Source organism: Ambystoma mexicanum, chromosome 8 (genome assembly GCF_040938575.1).
Source record: "Ambystoma mexicanum isolate Mex_15411 chromosome 8, UKY_AmexF1_1, whole genome shotgun sequence".
In the NCBI taxonomy this organism is placed as follows: domain Eukaryota; kingdom Metazoa; phylum Chordata; class Amphibia; order Caudata; family Ambystomatidae; genus Ambystoma; species Ambystoma mexicanum.
Window position 1 is genome coordinate 637731344 of NC_090929.1, and position 18193 is coordinate 637749536.

General features: G+C 42.7%; 1 protein-coding gene across 1 annotated transcript in view; it reads right to left on the minus strand.

The window, feature by feature from the left end:
• The window catches only part of NOL9 (nucleolar protein 9), a 717932-nt gene extending 705382 nt beyond the window's left edge, over positions 1-12550 (minus strand). Inside the window, exon 1 of the mRNA XM_069610369.1 lies at positions 12193-12550. Within this exon, the coding sequence (XP_069466470.1) occupies positions 12193-12492 (300 nt within the window). The 5' untranslated portion in view covers positions 12493-12550. The remainder of the gene's footprint in view (positions 1-12192) is intronic.
• Positions 12551-18193: the final 5643 nt, after the last annotated feature.

Here is an 18193-nt window from a genome sequence, read left to right on the forward strand (position 1 = left end):
CTACCTCGAACCAGGCTTGGGATCTTTGGGATAGATAATTTAGGTGTATCTGAATTTTCTAGACAATTCTTTTGGTTACGTCTGATGTGGGGTGAAAATGAAGCAGAAACAAGGGGGGGCCTGGGAGTGTCTCTCTGCCGCCGGCCTATATCCCGAGTTAGAGTCTCAACCAGAGTCTTTAGCTCACCATCCTTTCACAGAAAAGAAAGAAAAAAATCTCTACTACATATCAGTCTTTGTCCTGCCCAAGGGCAGTCCAGCACCGAAATGCCAGGCAATTCTCTTCTCAACAAGAGTACCAACAGTAACCCCAGACATGTGTTTCGGCCTGGTTGGGCCTCATCAGTGAGGTGGAGCTGTGCCTCTCCAAGACCAGTGAGCAAGATTTCCACGTCTGGATTACCCTAGTAAGTTAGGGTGAAAACCCAAAGCTACTTAATATGCAGAAACAAGGGGGGTCCAGGGAGTGTCTCTCTGCCGGCCTAAATCCTGGGTTAGAGTCTCAACTAGAGTCTTTAGCCCACCATCCTGTCACAGAAGAGAAATGTCCACTACATATCAATCTTTGTCCTGCCCAAGGGCAGTCCAGCAAAATGAAGCACTAATCATTGCTCTTACTCGTTTTTTTAGCCATAATGAATGTACAACTGCAATAAGAGTGTTGATGAAATTGAATTTTAAGAATTGAATTATGGATCATGTAAATGCAAAAACCAAAATCAACAGATTTGTACTTATGAATCTTGTATGTAACTCATGTGATTTTAATGTAAATGTGAGATGTGTTTTTGTAAAGGTTTTGAACAAACCAAATACAAATAAAATAAAAATAAGTGACTTAGTCTAATTGGTATATAGTAATAAGTGGCCTGCAAATATATCACTGCCAGCCAGTTCCCTTTTTGGGTAAAAGGGCAGTATCCTCTGAAGTGTCAATCTGCAATAATGCCTGAACCAGCGTGCAATGTAATGCCTTCAGGTCCAACACCAGTCTGAAATTGCCTCTTTGGTTTGGGTACAAAGATACTGGAATAAACTCCTTTCCCCTCTTTGGAGAGTGGAGGCCTTAAGAATGGCGCCCAATGTATTCCTTTTCTCATGTTCTCCTTGGACTTGTCCCCGGGAGGGGAGTCACAATAACCACTGAAGTGGCAAGTGCCTGGGGTGTCTTAAACTCTCCGATACATCGAAAGTATTGTCCTGCTTGTCCAGGCACCTGAAGAAGACTGTCCTAAGTTCTGAAACAATTGCCTGCACCTGCCACCCACCGGCCAGCTGCGATTGTGCACTGCTCTTCCCTCTCACACTGTCAGTATGATGGTCAGCCCCAAAAGTTTTGCTGACCTTGCCTTCTAATGTGTGTACAATTCTTTTGACTTTTTAAAGAAGATATGGAGGCTTCTGCAACTGCTGGTCCGTGTCCAAAGAGCAGGAACGTTTTTATCTAAGGCGATGACGGGAAAGGATTGGTGCTATACCTTCACTTCACACAGGGGTAAAGCTACAAAATGTTTAGACGATAACACACAGGTCTTATTGGGTCAAGGAAAAGAGATTAGGAGGCAACGTGCACAAAACATTACTAGAAGGTCGGACCCTTCAATATCGGTGAACTCATCTTGTTCCTTCTGCCTGTAATATACTACGCGGTTTCAGCCTTCAGTCAGAAACCGCACATGGACTCTGCCTTACTGTTCCCTCCTAGCCACTCCAACCATCACACGTTGTAAGAGAATATTTGTTCAGTTCCTGTGTTGTCTTTATAGGAAACAATTTTATGACACAATGCAACATTATACTCATAGAACAATAATTAACATTTCATTTAATATTTCTACAGGTATTTTCAATCACATCTAGTGGACACACAGGATGTGACAACTTTGTACAATTTGTAATTTATGAGAGGAAAATCTCATCTAATCGCATTTTTCATAACATTTGTGAGCTGGCATCATTTTATTTTAGCAAATGTATTTAGAACGACCTGCACTTGCAACCTGAGAACTTCTCATACAGGTGCAACTTCACCATAACAGGTATACAACTCAAAATTAAAAAAGAAAATTGGAAATGCTAGTTTGCGTTATTTCAAAATCATTTTGCACATTAACAACAACACTGTTGCTATATAAGTTACATTTAGTATCAATATAAATTGTGTGCAATAAATACCTGCATCCCAGAGGCTAACTTAACACCTGTGATGTAATTACAGGAATAATGGGGCATTTGTAATAATACAAACTGTTTTTTTTTCATGGAGCCCTTGTGGAATCGAATATGGGAAGGGAATTATGTGCCAGTTATTATTGCAACTATACATTGGGGGGGGGTTTGGAATTTATAGATAAGTATTAAAAATTGAAGCGCACCGAGGAAGCACCCGTGAAGCACTGCTTTGCCCGCTCACTCTGAATCTCTGCAAGCAGCTACGTTGTGTCAGATCTTCACTGAACTTTTTACACCCTTTTTGTGAAGTAAGTCATGCCTACAAGCGTTGGCCTACATAATTGGGCTCCCGCGCGCACTGAGGAAGCACCAGTGAAGCACCGCTTTGCCGCTTCGCCATGACGTCCGGTGCTTGGGGCAGGGTGCTTTCCTTGAAGTGCGCTGTCTTTGTAGGCTGCTTGCATTTTCAGCTTAGTACGTTGTCTAGCAGTTTGACTTATGGCTTATGTACAGTGGGGGCTGTACACATTGCGTATAGATCTGCCGTAACTCACAAGACTGCAAATGATGTCGGAATTGCAACCTCTGCCGAATGATCTCGTCAGAGGGGGCACGGCTTCTAATGCCTGCTCAACGCCTGCTCAACGCCTGCTGCTCGGAATGCCTATGAAAGACAGAAATCGACAAAACAAAAATCCATACCAACAACTAAAACGGACATTCGTACTTATGGTTTTGGGAAACTGCCATCTCTTGCTGCTCCCTTGGCAACAGAACAACTACTACTAACTAATCGACCGTTAAATAAAGCACTCCTAAATATGATGGATCATGACATCGTAAGTCCACCCCTGGCTCAGAAGGGTCTCGGAGCACAAATTGTAACATCTCAATTACAGACAGCATGGTGTTGCAAAATGCAAATGCACAATCAGGCACACCTGCTGTTGTGGTGCCTGAAACTGAAAATCTAACGATACAGGAGGAGGTGGTTATTGACCTAAACTCAACAAATTCCTGCTGCTCGGCCAGAGAAGAAGTGCAAGATTTGTCGGGCTCACCGGATTGTTCCAGCATTCTAGCTGCAACATCTCTGCCCTTGCCATCTCCTACATTGCCCCAACGCCCCGCAGGCCCACTATGAATCTTTCCATCTCTCCCATTAACCCCGCGCTGACTAGGACAACTCAAGTCACGCTAGAGTAAGGAACACAGCACTGCTGTCCCTCGCTAAATTATTTGAAACACTGGACAATAAATTGAATGCCTATGTGTTCCGAGGCTACAGGTCCTTCTGCTACTGCAACTCAAATTATGGCACCCGAAATCTCACCCACGCCCTTTGATAAGAATGCAGCTGCAACTCTGATGCCTATATTACCACAAACAGTTGTTCCCAACCCACCCTCTGCTCTACCTTTCGTTAGTGGGATAATAACTGACAAAACTAAGAGTGCAAATTCATGCATGCCCATACTGGATGCAACTATTGGGGTGAACTCGAGTGTGATACAAGATGCAGATCAAACATCTAAGGTGGCCTATTCGCTCTTGAATAAAAAAGCACTGGTGTGCCCACAAGCCCTTGGGCTAAAAGGATAATAAAATCTATCTAAAAAAAAACAAAAAACATGAAATTACCCAAAAATGACACAAACGCTACAACTAAATGTTTCCTTAAAAATCTGGCAAAACCAAATAAGAGATGAACACTGGCCTCCACTGCCGTAATGAAAAAATATACTACCTTGGCCCAGCTGAAAAAAGCTAAAGGGCCTAATCTCCAGGCTCCTCCCATGTTTTATACCTACCCACTCTCCATTGGATGATCTGGTTAGATTGGTGGAAGAGAGCCAGGACAATTCTCCAAATATGATCCATGAGCAACTACCACAACCTCCAATGAAGTCCCTAGCTAACTTGGAGGGGATGAGTGGCTGGTCTCAAAGGAAGTGGCTGCAAATAGATTAGCACAAAGAAAAGAAACTGACATTTACATGCAACAAATTAGGTTTGAGCCTCCTCGCCTACCTATTATAGTAAATGGTCAAGCTAAATGCACAGCCCTTCCTGATAGGCTAACCGCATCACAAATCCTTGATAACACTAGTTCTGGTCATACGACTAATAAAGTAACTTTTGTGGAACCAGAGCAGCAAACCCGCATTCCATCCTTTAAACCTCAGATTGGTAGCTGAAGACCTATCTGAGATCAAGAATTCTCTTGCTCAACTATGGGCTGTTTATTCAGAAGGCAGGAACCTAAAGATTCCACGAAGGGGAACCACCAATGCTGACAGCGTATCCCAAGTGTCTAATGCACAGCCGTCCTCGACAAGCACGAGGGCAAATGCGCAGAGACCTCTGCCATCTCTAATTCCAAGCAAAAACCAGACGCAAGACACTCCCTGCTAATTTCCTGCCGGGCAGATGCGTTTCCAATTTATGACATGAATAGAAAAAGCATCCTAATGCTCTTCGCAGATATAGCAGCTCTAGAAGACATTGTTTTTAGTGATTTGGATCAAATTGAATTCCCCGATAAGTCTAATTTAGGAAGAGCTTGCATATGGATGAAATCACCAAAATATACGAAATACAATCTGGCTTGCTAAGAAGGCACTATATGATCTTGGCTTCCTGATCACAACAAACACTGAGACAAACTCTAAGCCGATACATTCTCTCAGGGACTCCCAGGCTAGTTCACTTACTCCACACAGGTTTCCTCTATCAAGTGAAGGTGATACTCCGTGGGGTCCCGGACAGCCAAATGCTGCTGTGCCCCAAAGGTATAACTAGAAGATCCACTATGACAACAAACAATCTCACTGATCAGATGGAATACTCGTGGGTTCAGATGGAATACTCGTGGGTTCAAACACTTGCTTAACAACTCAAAAAGCTTATTGGGCAATTATGATGTAATTTTATTTCAGGAAACTTGGCTAACGACTGTGCCTTCCTGGAATAACTATGACCTGAATTTGCAATCCGCTATTTGAGGTACTAAAGGCAGACCAATGTCTGGCCTACTGAAGGCTACATATAGCCCAGCTAACATCCAAGCAAATTCACGAATTGCCCCCAATGTCTTCATGCAATTGACACAACTTACTATCGGCTCATTTGTAAGTGGCATGTGTTAACCTTTATTGGAATCCTGTGAGTATTTCGAACGCAACCTTTTTTAGAGAGCTGACTAGTTTAATGGAAAAGATTGTTATGAAGTTAGGCAGTGTACACATTATTGTTGCAGATGATCTTAACTTACATTTGTTTCACACAAAAAATTAAAAAAAATAAAATAACAGAAAAAATGACAAAAAAAAAACAGAAAAAGAACGAACGAGTTCAATTGTGGAACGATTTTACTAACACCTGGAATTTCATGATTTTGAATGGCTCTAATGCACTTGACTACCCCCTGCAACCAACCTGACATAGAGGAGTGCACAGCGCAACAATAGACTATATTTATGCGAGTCTAAATTTGCTCAATCGTGTTACTGATTTCCTGATAGTTCCAACAAAATTGGGTGCTCACTCCCTGTTGACATTTAACCTGAGCATAGGCACAGTGTGTGTGGATGCCCCAAGGGGATATGTATATGGGGGGTTTGAGGCGAATAATCGGTTAAACAGACTCAGGTGGTCTGAGAAATCCTTGTTGCAATAGCACGATCACCTAGAAACAAATCTTAGAACCCTAATCAAGCAACATCATGTTGGTAACAATAAGTATTATGATCTAATGCAACTCTATGCCGCTCACTCAAAAACAGGCTCCACACGCCAATTGACCTACGTTTATGACTACGAGGTTAGAAACAGGAAAACGCTTCTTAGAAAGCAAAAAAGACAGACTAAGCTGTTACCAAAAGCTCAAAGAACAATTGCTCTTCGGGCGCTCAAGACAAGCTATAGGAATTGGACAGGAGGGCGTAGAGCATTAGTTTTTCAGAAAGCGGGTGAAACCATGCTAATAGAAATTCAGAACAAAACACGAGCCAAATACGGAAAATAATAAACTCTACTACCAATCCTTCCCAATTGGCTACCCAAGTTAATGGTGTAACTGACAGAATTGGGTGAAACATTTTACTACTCTGTATGCAACCCAAGTAATAAATGTCGCTCCGAGGGCGATAATGCCTTCCTCTAGGTTTGCCATCGACTTTGATAGAGATGATGTTCTCGCTCTCATTAATAAGGCGAGTTCATCCAGAGCACCAGGTCCAGATGGTCTCTCTAATTTCATTTTTTTTAAAAAGCAGCCGGAAATCTGGCCCTTAATCCTTTATACTCTATTTCTGACCATACAGCAAAGTCAAGACCTACCACAATCATGGCGGCATTCGATTATTGTCCCAATTTATAAGAAGGGTGATTGGCAGAACCTTCCAGTTATAGGCCAATTGCATTACTGGATGCACCGGGAAAAATCTATAGTCGTTTGGCGTTGCAAGATTTGAATGCCTGATCACTAGCCGCCAATATGAGGGACCCATTTCAAACTGGTTTTTCGGCAGGATTGGGAACATCCATTAACATTTCTATACTGAACACCCTAAAATCGACCTACACCACGCGGAAGCAACCTTTATATATGGCGGCATTGGTTGACTTCCGCATGGCGATTGATTAGATTGACAGGGATCTACTGCAATCCAAACTAGTCGATTTTGGTTGTCCAGCTTCTCTAGTGACAATAGAGACTCTTTTACATTCAAACACCTCAGTACAGATCAAATTGAATGTGGAAGGCCATCTCTCAACTGCAATTAAGACAAGTGTTGCCTTAAGCAAGGCTGCATATTGACCTCTACGCTCTTTAATTTGTTTATTCTTGATATTGGTGGAAATTTTGTGACAGTGATGGCTGATGCCCCAAAATTGGACAATCAGGCATTAGCCTGGTTACTATACGCCAATGATTTGGTGCTCTTGTCAAAGACTCCAAGTGGACTGCAGAAATTACTAGATCTATTGGCCCAATATGTATCCAAGAATAAACTAAAAATCAATTTGGAAAAAACACAAATTGTTTAATTTGGGAAATCACAATCAAAATTTTCAAACAAATTCAACTGGACCATAGAAAAGCAAAAGCTGGTTGTTTCAGACTACAGATACCTAGGAGTGATGGTTGGTAATTCTGCTTCAGATAAAGCACAAGAAGCCTCTATGAGCTCAAATATTACCACTCTGAGATCACAAGGAAAAATTCTTTCATTGAAATATGGTAAATTCACTTGCTCACATCTAATGTAATTCTACCAACAAAAAGTTGCTCATATTGTTACTTATGGAGCAGAATCCACTCTCCCAAAGCCGCAACAATTTTGGAACAGACTAGAATCAAAATTCTGGCAACATGTCCTAAACGTACGCAAAAGCACGCCTTCTTTGTCATAACGTTTTGAGCTTGGGTTGCTCTCGATGCACGTCCAAGTTCTGTGGAAAATGTGCTCGCTATTGTGTGAATGTCTACTTGGGCTTACTAATCTAAATAGTTTAGCCATCCTGCCAAACCATCTGTTGACCGCTAAGCAGATTTTTCCTTTGAAATGGAGATCACATATATTAAACGCATTGGAAGATGCAAATGTTACAACTGATCTCTTAATAACAAACCCTGATAGAGCTAACACCAAACTATAACAAGCTGATTGGCGGCACAACAGGAACAATGCTTATTACTGGTTGATTTTAATCGAAATCTATTTGGTCATAAGAATTTACGCACCATGGCAGACTAGCTCATTAAATGCCTTTCTTTGCAACTAAGAACAAAAATACTAAGATTTAGTCTTCATTTATGGCCTGTAAGTGATATTCTGGCTAGAAGAGGCATTATCAGAAATGAATTAGGATATATTCGCTGCTGTAAAGTAAAAACGAACAGGGAGACGCTCAAACACATCATCGAATGTAAAGTCTTTATGACTCAACGCTTGTTTCTTATTTCTCGTATGCCAAAAATGTCCATTATGAAATCTAAGGAAGAACTTTGGTTTGAGATATTTGCTAACCGAAAGATATCAATCAGAATTGCGACAATTAATATTCTAGATCTTGCATTCCCCTCTTTAAATGTTGATAAACATATGGTCTAAAAAGTGTTCCTATTGTCTTTTATCGGATGTATACTGCCAACTCTGAGTGAGACAATAGATCTCATATTGTAAATTGTATTATGTGAATGAAATCAGTGAAGTGTAAACTAGACAAACATATGAAATAAATGTAAAAGTTTGCATGTGATCTGAAATTTTATTAATATTTTTGTAACTAAACATTTTTGAAAGGTTGTAATGTTTAACCAAACTGAAGGTGCTATGAGGAATTAAATGTAATTAGTGACTGTATAAATGTTTGTTCCTTTTTGATAATGTAACTTGAAGGTATGAAATGTACCCAACAAGAAATGAAAGTGAAATTAATGTAGTGAACTATAGCTGAATAGAAGAAAAATTCGAATTCTGAACAAACAAAAAATAAGGGGGGCAGAGAATACGAATTTGGCGCAGACAGAATTGTTTTTTATTTAGAGTTTCCGAGAACAGATCTCTTGGTTTATCTGTTTGTTGTTCATGTTTTGAGATTCTAAAGTAGGAAAATATCCAATACCTTGAGAATGCGCAAAGTACATGTGTCGAAATAACATTTGTACAAATTAAACACAAAATAAATATCATTGAAATACTCGATTCAATAAGCCCTTATGGGGAAAATTGGATGTTAAATGTACCAATTTTGATTGGAAATCACAATCACTAAGCTCACCTTAGGTACAGGTTGTTAAGATGTAGCTTGGATGCTTCACACATCCATTTGTATTGATATATACTTACCAGTTTCCTATCCTGTTCTTTCCAACTATGATGTCACAGTATTCCAAGTTAGAGTGTTATTGTATGTATTTAATTCATTTATAGTCAGTTGAGCTTTGCCTCTCAAGGTGAGGCCTGCTGCCGTGTACTGCTTATCTTAAATAAAGATACTTTCATTACTTCAAGCCTGGCACGCTTTGATTTAACATTGGCGACGAGGATAACTGAAGCGGGCCCCGTGTGCGCGTCTGAAGGCAACTCCAGCTGATCTAATCAGCGTTGTGTTCGTCCGGTCTCCTTCCCCAGCAGCGGCAGCAGGCGAATCGCGGAAGGTGGCGGAGAACACCTTACAAAGGATCCCCACACAAGGCAAGTGAGTGATTTGTGTATTTTGTGCGAAGAGAAGGGGGAAGCAAGAAACTGTGTGGTCCCGCGTGCGCCATAAACGCTTCTACTGGCCGCATGCGCGCGCGCATGCTCGCGTCACATAACCTTCTCATATCTGTGTGCTGAGGCTGGCTCCCTGGGGACACGTCAAATTACGCGCTACGGCTCAGAAAGAAAAAAACCTTCATTGTGACGTCGGTTGCCTGGCAACCAGATTTCTGTCCGGGAAGCTCAAAAGAACGTCGAATCTAGCGGAATAAAGGATACATTGTTGCAACAATTGTGAACAGCAGACAATTCACCTCAAGCACTGCTACCCAGTATAATTCCGCCCCAGACAATCTACTGGTGTTCTACATCATTGGAAAATTCTTTTAGTTCCCACCTACCATGGCTACCTGTATTCCTCCACCACAATCATTCCTAAATGAACCTGGTCGCCCTTCACTTAGATGGGATAAGTGGAAGGATACTTTTGAAAATTACTTAATAGCAATGGGGGGGGGACAGATTCTCCCCCGTCAGAAAAAAAGCCCTTTTGATTCAAAATTTGGGAGTTGAAGGACGCAGAATATTTGATGGTTTGACTGGCGATCAAGTACCTGAGGCTGGTGACAGATGTGTATGCTCTGACCATCAAGAAATTGCAAGATCATTTTGAACCACGCAAGAATGTCAGCTTTGAGAGACATAAATTCTTTCAGAGGATGCAGGAACAAAATGAGTCGGTTGAGTCATACATTGCCTGCTTGAGGTCCTTAAGTTACACGTGCGAGTTCGAACAACTGACAGACTCACTGATTAGGGATCAGCTACTTAGATGCACGAATAATCCCAGAATCCAGGAAAAACTACTTGCGAGGGACATGAAGTTGGAGGAAGCAATTGATCTGGCAAGGAGTATTGAGCAGACATCTCAATATGTGAAGGAGCTCAAAGTTGACAAACAAATCACTCCAGCCATGTCAGTCTGTGCTATCGATCAAAAGAAGAAGGAAAGCTTCTCATCAGTGAAAAAAGGGAACTGGGGTTCGAGGGGCTCATGCCCCAAGTGTGGAAGTTTCAGACATGGCATGAACTTTCCGTCTTGCCCTGCAAAATTCGCTGATTGCTTCAAATGCAAGGGAAAGGGACACTTTGCCAATGTTTGTAGAGCAAGTTCAGTGAACCTTGTAGAACCCAGGATGGAAGTGAAATCCACTCATGAAGAAGAAATTAGGAGGAACTATAACATCCAAGAAGTATCAAACAATCAAGAACCAAATGCAAGGTTTATTTTTGAAGTGTTGTCCATACATGGTGATGAGAAAGGACCGACGTATACCTTCTGTGTGGATAGGCACAATATTGTAATGAAAGTTGACACATGCTCTCCGTGGACCAGAGTAGGGATACTCTGGTAAATGTTTTAAAGAAGAATGAAGACAAAATCAAACCCACTGACGTCAAAGCTTGTGGGTATTCAGAATCTGCCATTGATATCATGGGTGAAGTCCCAGTGAAAATATCTTACAAAGGAAGGGACTGTCAAGCCAGGATTACAACTAGCTATGGCGGCAGGATTGAGTTGGAAAAGAATTTTGAGGGAAATGATATGGGGTTACTGTACTACACCCCATACCGTTACTAGGATCTCCCCATTTATGTCTCTGGAAGGGAGACAGCCAGGCACCCAACTCTGCCCTGGTTGGTTAAATCTAGACAGGAGTGTTAATGTTGATAGGAGCAAAATTGTCACACTTATTAGAGAGGCCCAAGACGAGTATAAGGCCAAATTTGACCTAGAAAAGAAGTGTAAGAGTGTTGATTGGAAGGAAGGTGATATGGTATATGTGAAGAATCCTAGAAGGTCACCCAAGTGTATTGAAAGCAAGTTCCTTGGACCTAAAAGAATTACTGCTGTAAGAGGAAATGTGATTCTGGAAGGAGGGGAGTGCTGGTCTATGTCCAGACTTGTGAGATGCGACAACAATGGAGAGGCTGAAGAATGTGAGGATGAAGGCAGTGATAGTGACATGGGTTATGACTCAAGGAAGAGTGGAACTCTATCTGAATACAGTGATGTGTTTAATAGAAACAATGCAGGACATTTAAGGAGCAAACCTCTGTGGCTGAGGGATTACTATGTTGAATAACGCTAAATTTGTTGTTCTCGAAAGGGAAGAGATGTGTTAAGATGTAGCTTGGATGCTTCACACATCCATTTGTATTGATATATACTTACCAGCTTCCTATCCTGTTCTTTCCAACTATGATGTCACAGTATTCTAAGTTAGAGTGTTATTGTAAGTTAGAGTGTTATTGTATGGGTTAATTCTTTTATAGTCAGTTGAGCTTTGCCTCTCAAGGTGAGGCCTGCTGCCATGTACTGCTTATCTTAAATAAAGATACTTTCATTACTTCAAGCCTGGCACGCTTTGATTTAACACAGGTGTTGACAAAATTGTGAGATAATAATTTGTAACAAAAAATGACTTATCGAGGCTTTTAAGAGGCTTAAAAAATAATCAAATGCAACATTTTAAATTAACAAATTATATGAATATGGTGCACCAAAGAGGTGTATGGGTAGACATGATTTTAACCCATTTCCTGAAATCTTACATATATAAAATGCTGCAATCACTCTGTCCCTGCACCTGGGACATGGCACCCATTACGTCTTACTCTGCTCTGTCAAATTAGCACTCCAGTGTTATCATGGACGAAGTCCTTTCTTTGTGTCTACTACTGCCAGCATGTTAATCCTTACACGCCGTTGCTGTGGAGTCCTCCTTCAAGTTCGCAGACTACTCACCTGTGTGGGTGGAATAAGAAGAACGCAGGCTCCGGGGGCGGCCTTCACAGCTACCAGCCCTGGAAGCTCTGGTTCTGTGATTCCCGAGCAATCCTCTTCTTCGTGAGCCACACAGCAGCCTTCCTCTCGAACCGCATCCTCCTCTGCAAAAGCCCGCCAGTGGTCCTCATCCAGATCCGTGGCTGACTGAAGGGTAACTCGCTGTTGCTGGCGCTTTAATACTGCCGCCCTTTGGCGGTTTCGGACCTTGGCGGGAAGGCTGCGCTGTGCGGACCGGGCACCGAATTTACGGTACAACATAGCGCCTGGTAGTGTCTAGTTCCTATCCGAGAAACGGACCCTTAGCAACGTTTCGTCCCCTCTTCATCACGTGGGTTGCACGTTCACGCGTGTATGGGAAGTCACGTGCCTCAGGTTGTGCACTTCATCAACGTGTCGTGTTGTCTTTGCAAAGCATGGCCGGATTGTGTCTAGCTCCCATTCGAGAAACGGTCCGTAGCAATGCCCCCCTTCTTCTTCTTCACGGGACTTTGAGCACGTTTCGTTCACTACCTTGCAGTCATCTTGGGTCAGCGTGATTTTCGGTTGATAATAGTTCACATCGGAGAAACGGACCATTGTTTGCTAGGGCCATTTCTCGGATGGGTAATAGCTGCTTCAGTGGGAGTGGTATAGTTCCTATTCGAGAATTGGCCCATTTTGCTCCCCTAGTGGCCAAGTCCTGCATAATAATGGGAACTAGCCTACTCACACTGAGAAGGCTATTTCCCATTAGAGAAATGGCCCTTTTTGCTCTCCTAGTGGTCAGGTCCTGCATAATAATGGGTTTTAGATTACTCACACTGAGAAGGCTAGTTCACAGTAGACATGAGTCGGCTAGTTCCCATTAGACGAGAGGACCTTTCTGCCTCTCCTGGTCGGTGGGCCGTTTCCCTAATGGGAAATAGGTGCTTCAGTTTGAGTGGGCAAGTTCCCAATAGACAAGAGGACCTTTATGCCTCTCCAGGTCGGAGGGCCGTTTCTCTAATGGGAAATAGCTGCTTAAGTGTGAGTGAGCTAGTTTCCATTAGAGGAAAGGACCGGTCTGCCTCTCCAGGTCGGAGGGCCACTTCTCTAATGGGAAATAGCTGCTTCAGTGTAAGTGGGCTAGTTCCCATTAGACGAGGGGGCCTTTCTTCCTCTCCAGGTCGCAGGGCTATTTCTCTAATGGGAAATAGCTGCTTTAGTGTGAGTGAACTAGTTCCCATTAGACAAGAGAAGCTTTCTGCCTCTCCAGGTCGGAGGGCCGTTTCTCTATTGGGAAATAGCTGCTTCAGTGTGAGCAGGCTAGGTCCCATTAGACGACAGGCCCTTTCCGCCTCACCAGGTCGGAGGGCCGTTTCTCTAACGGGGAAATAGCTGCTTCAGTGTGAGTGGGCTAGTTCCCATTAGACGAGAGGACCTTCCTTCCTCTCAGGTCGGAGGGCCGTTTCTGTAACGGAAAATAGCTGCTGCAGTGTGAGTGGGCTAGTTCCCATTAGACGAGAGGACCTCCCTTCCTCTCAGGTCGGAGATCCGTTTCTCTAATGGGAAATAGCTGTTTCAGTGTGAGTGGGTTAGTTCCCATTAGACGAGGGGACCGTTCTGCCTCTCCAGGTCGGAGGGCCGTTTCTTTAATGGGAAATAGCTGCTTCAGTGTGAGTGGGCTAGTTCCCATTAGACGAAAGGACCTTTCTGTCTTTCCAGGTTGGAGGGCCGTTTCTCTAATGGGAAATAGCTGCTTCAGTGTTATTGGGCTAGTTCCCATTAGACGAGGGGACCTTTCTGCCTCTCCAGGTCGAAGGGCTGTTTCTCTAATGGGAAATAGCTGCTTCAGTGTGAGTGGGCCTGTTCCTATTAGACGAGAGGACCTTTCTGTCTTTCCAGGACGGAGGGCTGTTTCTCTAATGGGAAATAGCTGCTTCAGTGTTAGTGGGCTAGTTCCCATTAAACGATGGGACCTTTCTGCTTCTCCAGGCCGAAGGGCTGTTTCTCTAATGGGAAATAGCTGCTTCAGTGAGAGTGGGCTTGTTCCTATTAGACGAGAGGACCTTTCTGCGAGGGCAGTTTCTCTAACAGGAAATAGCTGCTTCAGTGTGAGTGGGCTACTTCCCATTAGACTAAAGGACCTTCCTGCCTCTCCAGGTCAGAGGGCCGTTTCTCTAATGGGAAATAGCTGCTTCAGTGTGAGTGGGCTAGTTCCCATTAGAGGAAAGGACCTGTCTGCCTCTCCAGGTCGAAGGGCCGTTTCTCTAATGGGAAATAGCTGCTTCAGTGTGAGTGGGCTAGTTCCCATTAGACAAAAGGACCCTTTTGCCTCTCCAGGTCGGAGGGCAATTACTCTCATGGGAAATAGTTGCTTCAGTGTGAGTGGGCAAGTTCCCATTAGACGAGGGGGCCTTTCTTCCTGGGGGGAATCAAGCTCTAGACTGCATCATACTGATACTATGTTACTTTTCATAGTTGGCGCTGTGATGAGGTGCATTGTTTTGTAGCACAGTAGGTGTTATTATCACAAAAGTATATATACATGCAAGTTTATCAATCTCGAACACAGGAAAGGCTGAGTCTACCTTGCTGGAATTTGGTACTTGATGTCATATGAACGCAAACTTCTGTAATGGGTGTTTACCAAACTGAGCTACCTGCTGAAAAATCATAGCACTAAAATGTATCGATATGTATTTGAACTTTCAGGATTGTACATGATCAATATATTCCCCATGGAAGGGTGAGCATGCTATAGTGAATGGATAACCTGGTGCAAGTTCTCTAAATGTAGTGCAAATAAAATCTCTCCATTTGCCCTTATTTCAGAAATGCACAGGTCAACATATTTTCGAAGTTGACTTGCACATTTCAAAGGTGGCTGAATAGTAGTGGAAAGATGCGCTGACCAGCCCCCTTAAATACGTTAGTGTCAGACCGTGCTCCTGACAGTAATGTATTACAGGCTCCCACTAACCACGTGGGTGTTCGGAACATATTTTAGAGTGACACGCCCTTTAAGGTATTGACGATGTTAAGTGCGGAAATAATAAAAATACATTTCTCAATAGAAATGCAAGTGGGAGGGCAGCAGTTAAAACCACTGCTCTCCCACTTCAAAGAAAATGCACAAAAGGTTCAGAAATGAACCTATTGTGCATTGGCTCAACGCAAAATCTTAAATGTTTTCGCCTTTGAAAGCACATCTCATTTGTGGATTCAGGAGGCACATAGACAAGTGCAAAAATGTCCCTTTATATGCGCAAATGACCAAGGTGAGTGGAAAAAAAGCGTTTGAACCTGTGCGTCAAAGATGTACACATTCAGCAGCCCTCTGTGGATTTTGGTGCACTTTTTGTTTGGCTCAATTGATGAGAGCCATAAGAGCATTTCATCAGTTGCACCAAAAAAAGGTTTGAAGTTCAGGCCCACTGTGTCCTCTACTGTGAATGCAGAAAACATTTCAGGATTTATTGATCAGAATATAGCTGTGAACAACATCCATGCAGTAGGTTCAGAGCTTTAAGAGCGTCCGATAAAACGGGCATGTTTTGCAAATAATGGGCACTGACATCGTTTGAATCAGGCAGCAATGTGGGCACATCCAATGTGGGGGTGTTGGCATAAGCCCTTTCTGCCCTCCCTTAAAGACATCTGTGCCCATATGGTGAACTACTTGTTCCGTGTAACCATAGTCAGGAAGCATGCCCTTCCCTTGTCTTTTGATTATTATCCTGTCAATCAACGATGCCGAGATCAGGTTTTGGACCCATTGCACCTTTTGTGGGTGACCTGGGTGCTTTCCATGCCCTCAATATAAATTCATTGGCCACTATTGCAACCCTGAAGAGCCAGCATTTTTGCAGATTCGACAGGTCACCCAGAAGAGTGTCATTTCCTAGAATGAGTTTAACAAAGTCAGGGTGTAATCCCTGCATCTCATTCAGATAATCAGCCACCCCCTTGCGAAACCACTAATCTTGCTTAACTCCCTTATCATGTGTTGAAAAGACCCAACCCTCAGCAGATTACAGTGAATTCCTCGAATCCGAAATGTCCAAAGGAGAAAAAAATGAACATGATTTTACCTAAAATAACTTTCGTTTTTCACTCCCCCGGACATTTCAGACAACCTCCTTCTCGGGCGGCACACCTCCTTGTGTGCTGCCATCTCCTGCATCCCATTGCGAAGGTGGTTCCCTTCACCTATGTGGATGGGAACCAGCGCAGCAGTGTCCTCTTTTGTTTTTCTAAACTTCATTTCCACGGGTGCAGGGGACAACCCCGCAATCCCTGCTGACATGACAGTGAACAAGGGTGGGGGGACACGCCCCCGGTGCCCTTGTTCATTGTAATGCCACTGAATGGGGGACTTGTTCAAAATGTTCCGTTTCGTACGACCGAAATTCGTTCAATTCACCCGTTCAGTTATTGTTTTTCGGTTTTTTGCATGGATTCCATCCTCGACAGGCATCCCTTTCCCCCATTCTTTCTTTATGCATTATTTCGATTGTCCAGAACACCCTATTCAGTATCTTTATCTGCCAGGATCTCTAGCTCCAGTTCATAGAAGTCACCTTTCTGTTGCTAGAAATGTGGTGCTATCTTGTGTCATGTAGCTCAAATCTCAGTATCTGAAAGCAATTTTTTTGCATCTCTTTTCCTGCCCTTGGTAAGAAGTCGTAAATCGCTGATGCTAGGTGTTTCGGTACTCTCAGCTGCTGTAAGTGAGTCATCGGTTTGCTGCCAATGCTCTCCTTTCCTGCTCTGCTCATCGTCTTTTCATCTATATTATTGTTATTCTTCGTTGACTTCTGAGGTGTGTCAACAACCATCTTGCCATTCGCACTATCACCTTGTAGGACATTAGATACACCAGGTATTCAAGCATCCCGGATCTTCTCAGTAAAGGTAGACACGTTATGTGGATACAGTTTTCCACATGCACCCATATTGTTTATAGGAGATCCTAAGATTGTCCTTAAGTACGAACAGTGAACAATGGTAGCCATGGTTGAAGGCAACGTCTTCAGCGAAAAGGCTGCAGACCCCGATTGTTGGTTGGCTTTCAAAAGTGGTAAAGCCCCTAAAGCTAGTTGATCAGAAAGTGCCAGGCCTCCAGAGCAAGGCTGTGCTTTAGACAGTGTGAGGAAGATATAGGATGTGAAGTAACAGTGTGAAAGTCTGGTGAATGCTTTCAGTATGAACCACGTAAACCTATGATGGTGAGATGCAGGCATGCAAGGTTATGGAAAACAAGTCCTGTGACTAGGCTAGATAGAAATCTAGGCGCGAGAGACAGGACGGTCCAGCGACAGCAACTTCAAGTACAAAATGCTGTGAGAACTGTACAAGAATGTGATGTAATAGGTGACACTCCGAAATGTATCTAACTGTATTGACAGGTGGAAAAAATAAAAAGGTGTTTAAGATCTTATTTGCATTTCTTTTTTTATTTCAGACGTTATAACTCTGTGGGATTTGTTTCATGCTTTGCCAAAAATTGACGGTTACCTGCTTAGCCGAATTCGAGTCCTGAAGTGATTGCCTTCTACACTTTTCTGGGATAAATGGAGTTGCAAGAACAGGATTAGGCCACTAACCATCTTGAAAAGTACCTTACTTACAACGACAAATATTTAATTTCTTCTATTTTTTTATTTGTGTTTGGTTTGCAATCCAAACCTTTCACAATAATCCTATCACAATTTATACAACCGTAGAATAAAAACCCAATAGAGAACATTATACAAAATGTATAAAAACACAATTAATATGATCAGACAAGCATATTTGTTTTCCTTATAAAACACATAATTTAAAAATCTGATGATCGTAGCCAATGCCAAACTTATTTGGGATCCATTAGACAGTTTAGCCCATCATTTATCGGGCATTATGTATTTATAATGCATCAGAAAATGACCATAATAAACTTTTCTCCGATCCGTTATAGCTAGGTAGTTTACCACCACATGCTCGACAATGTATCGAC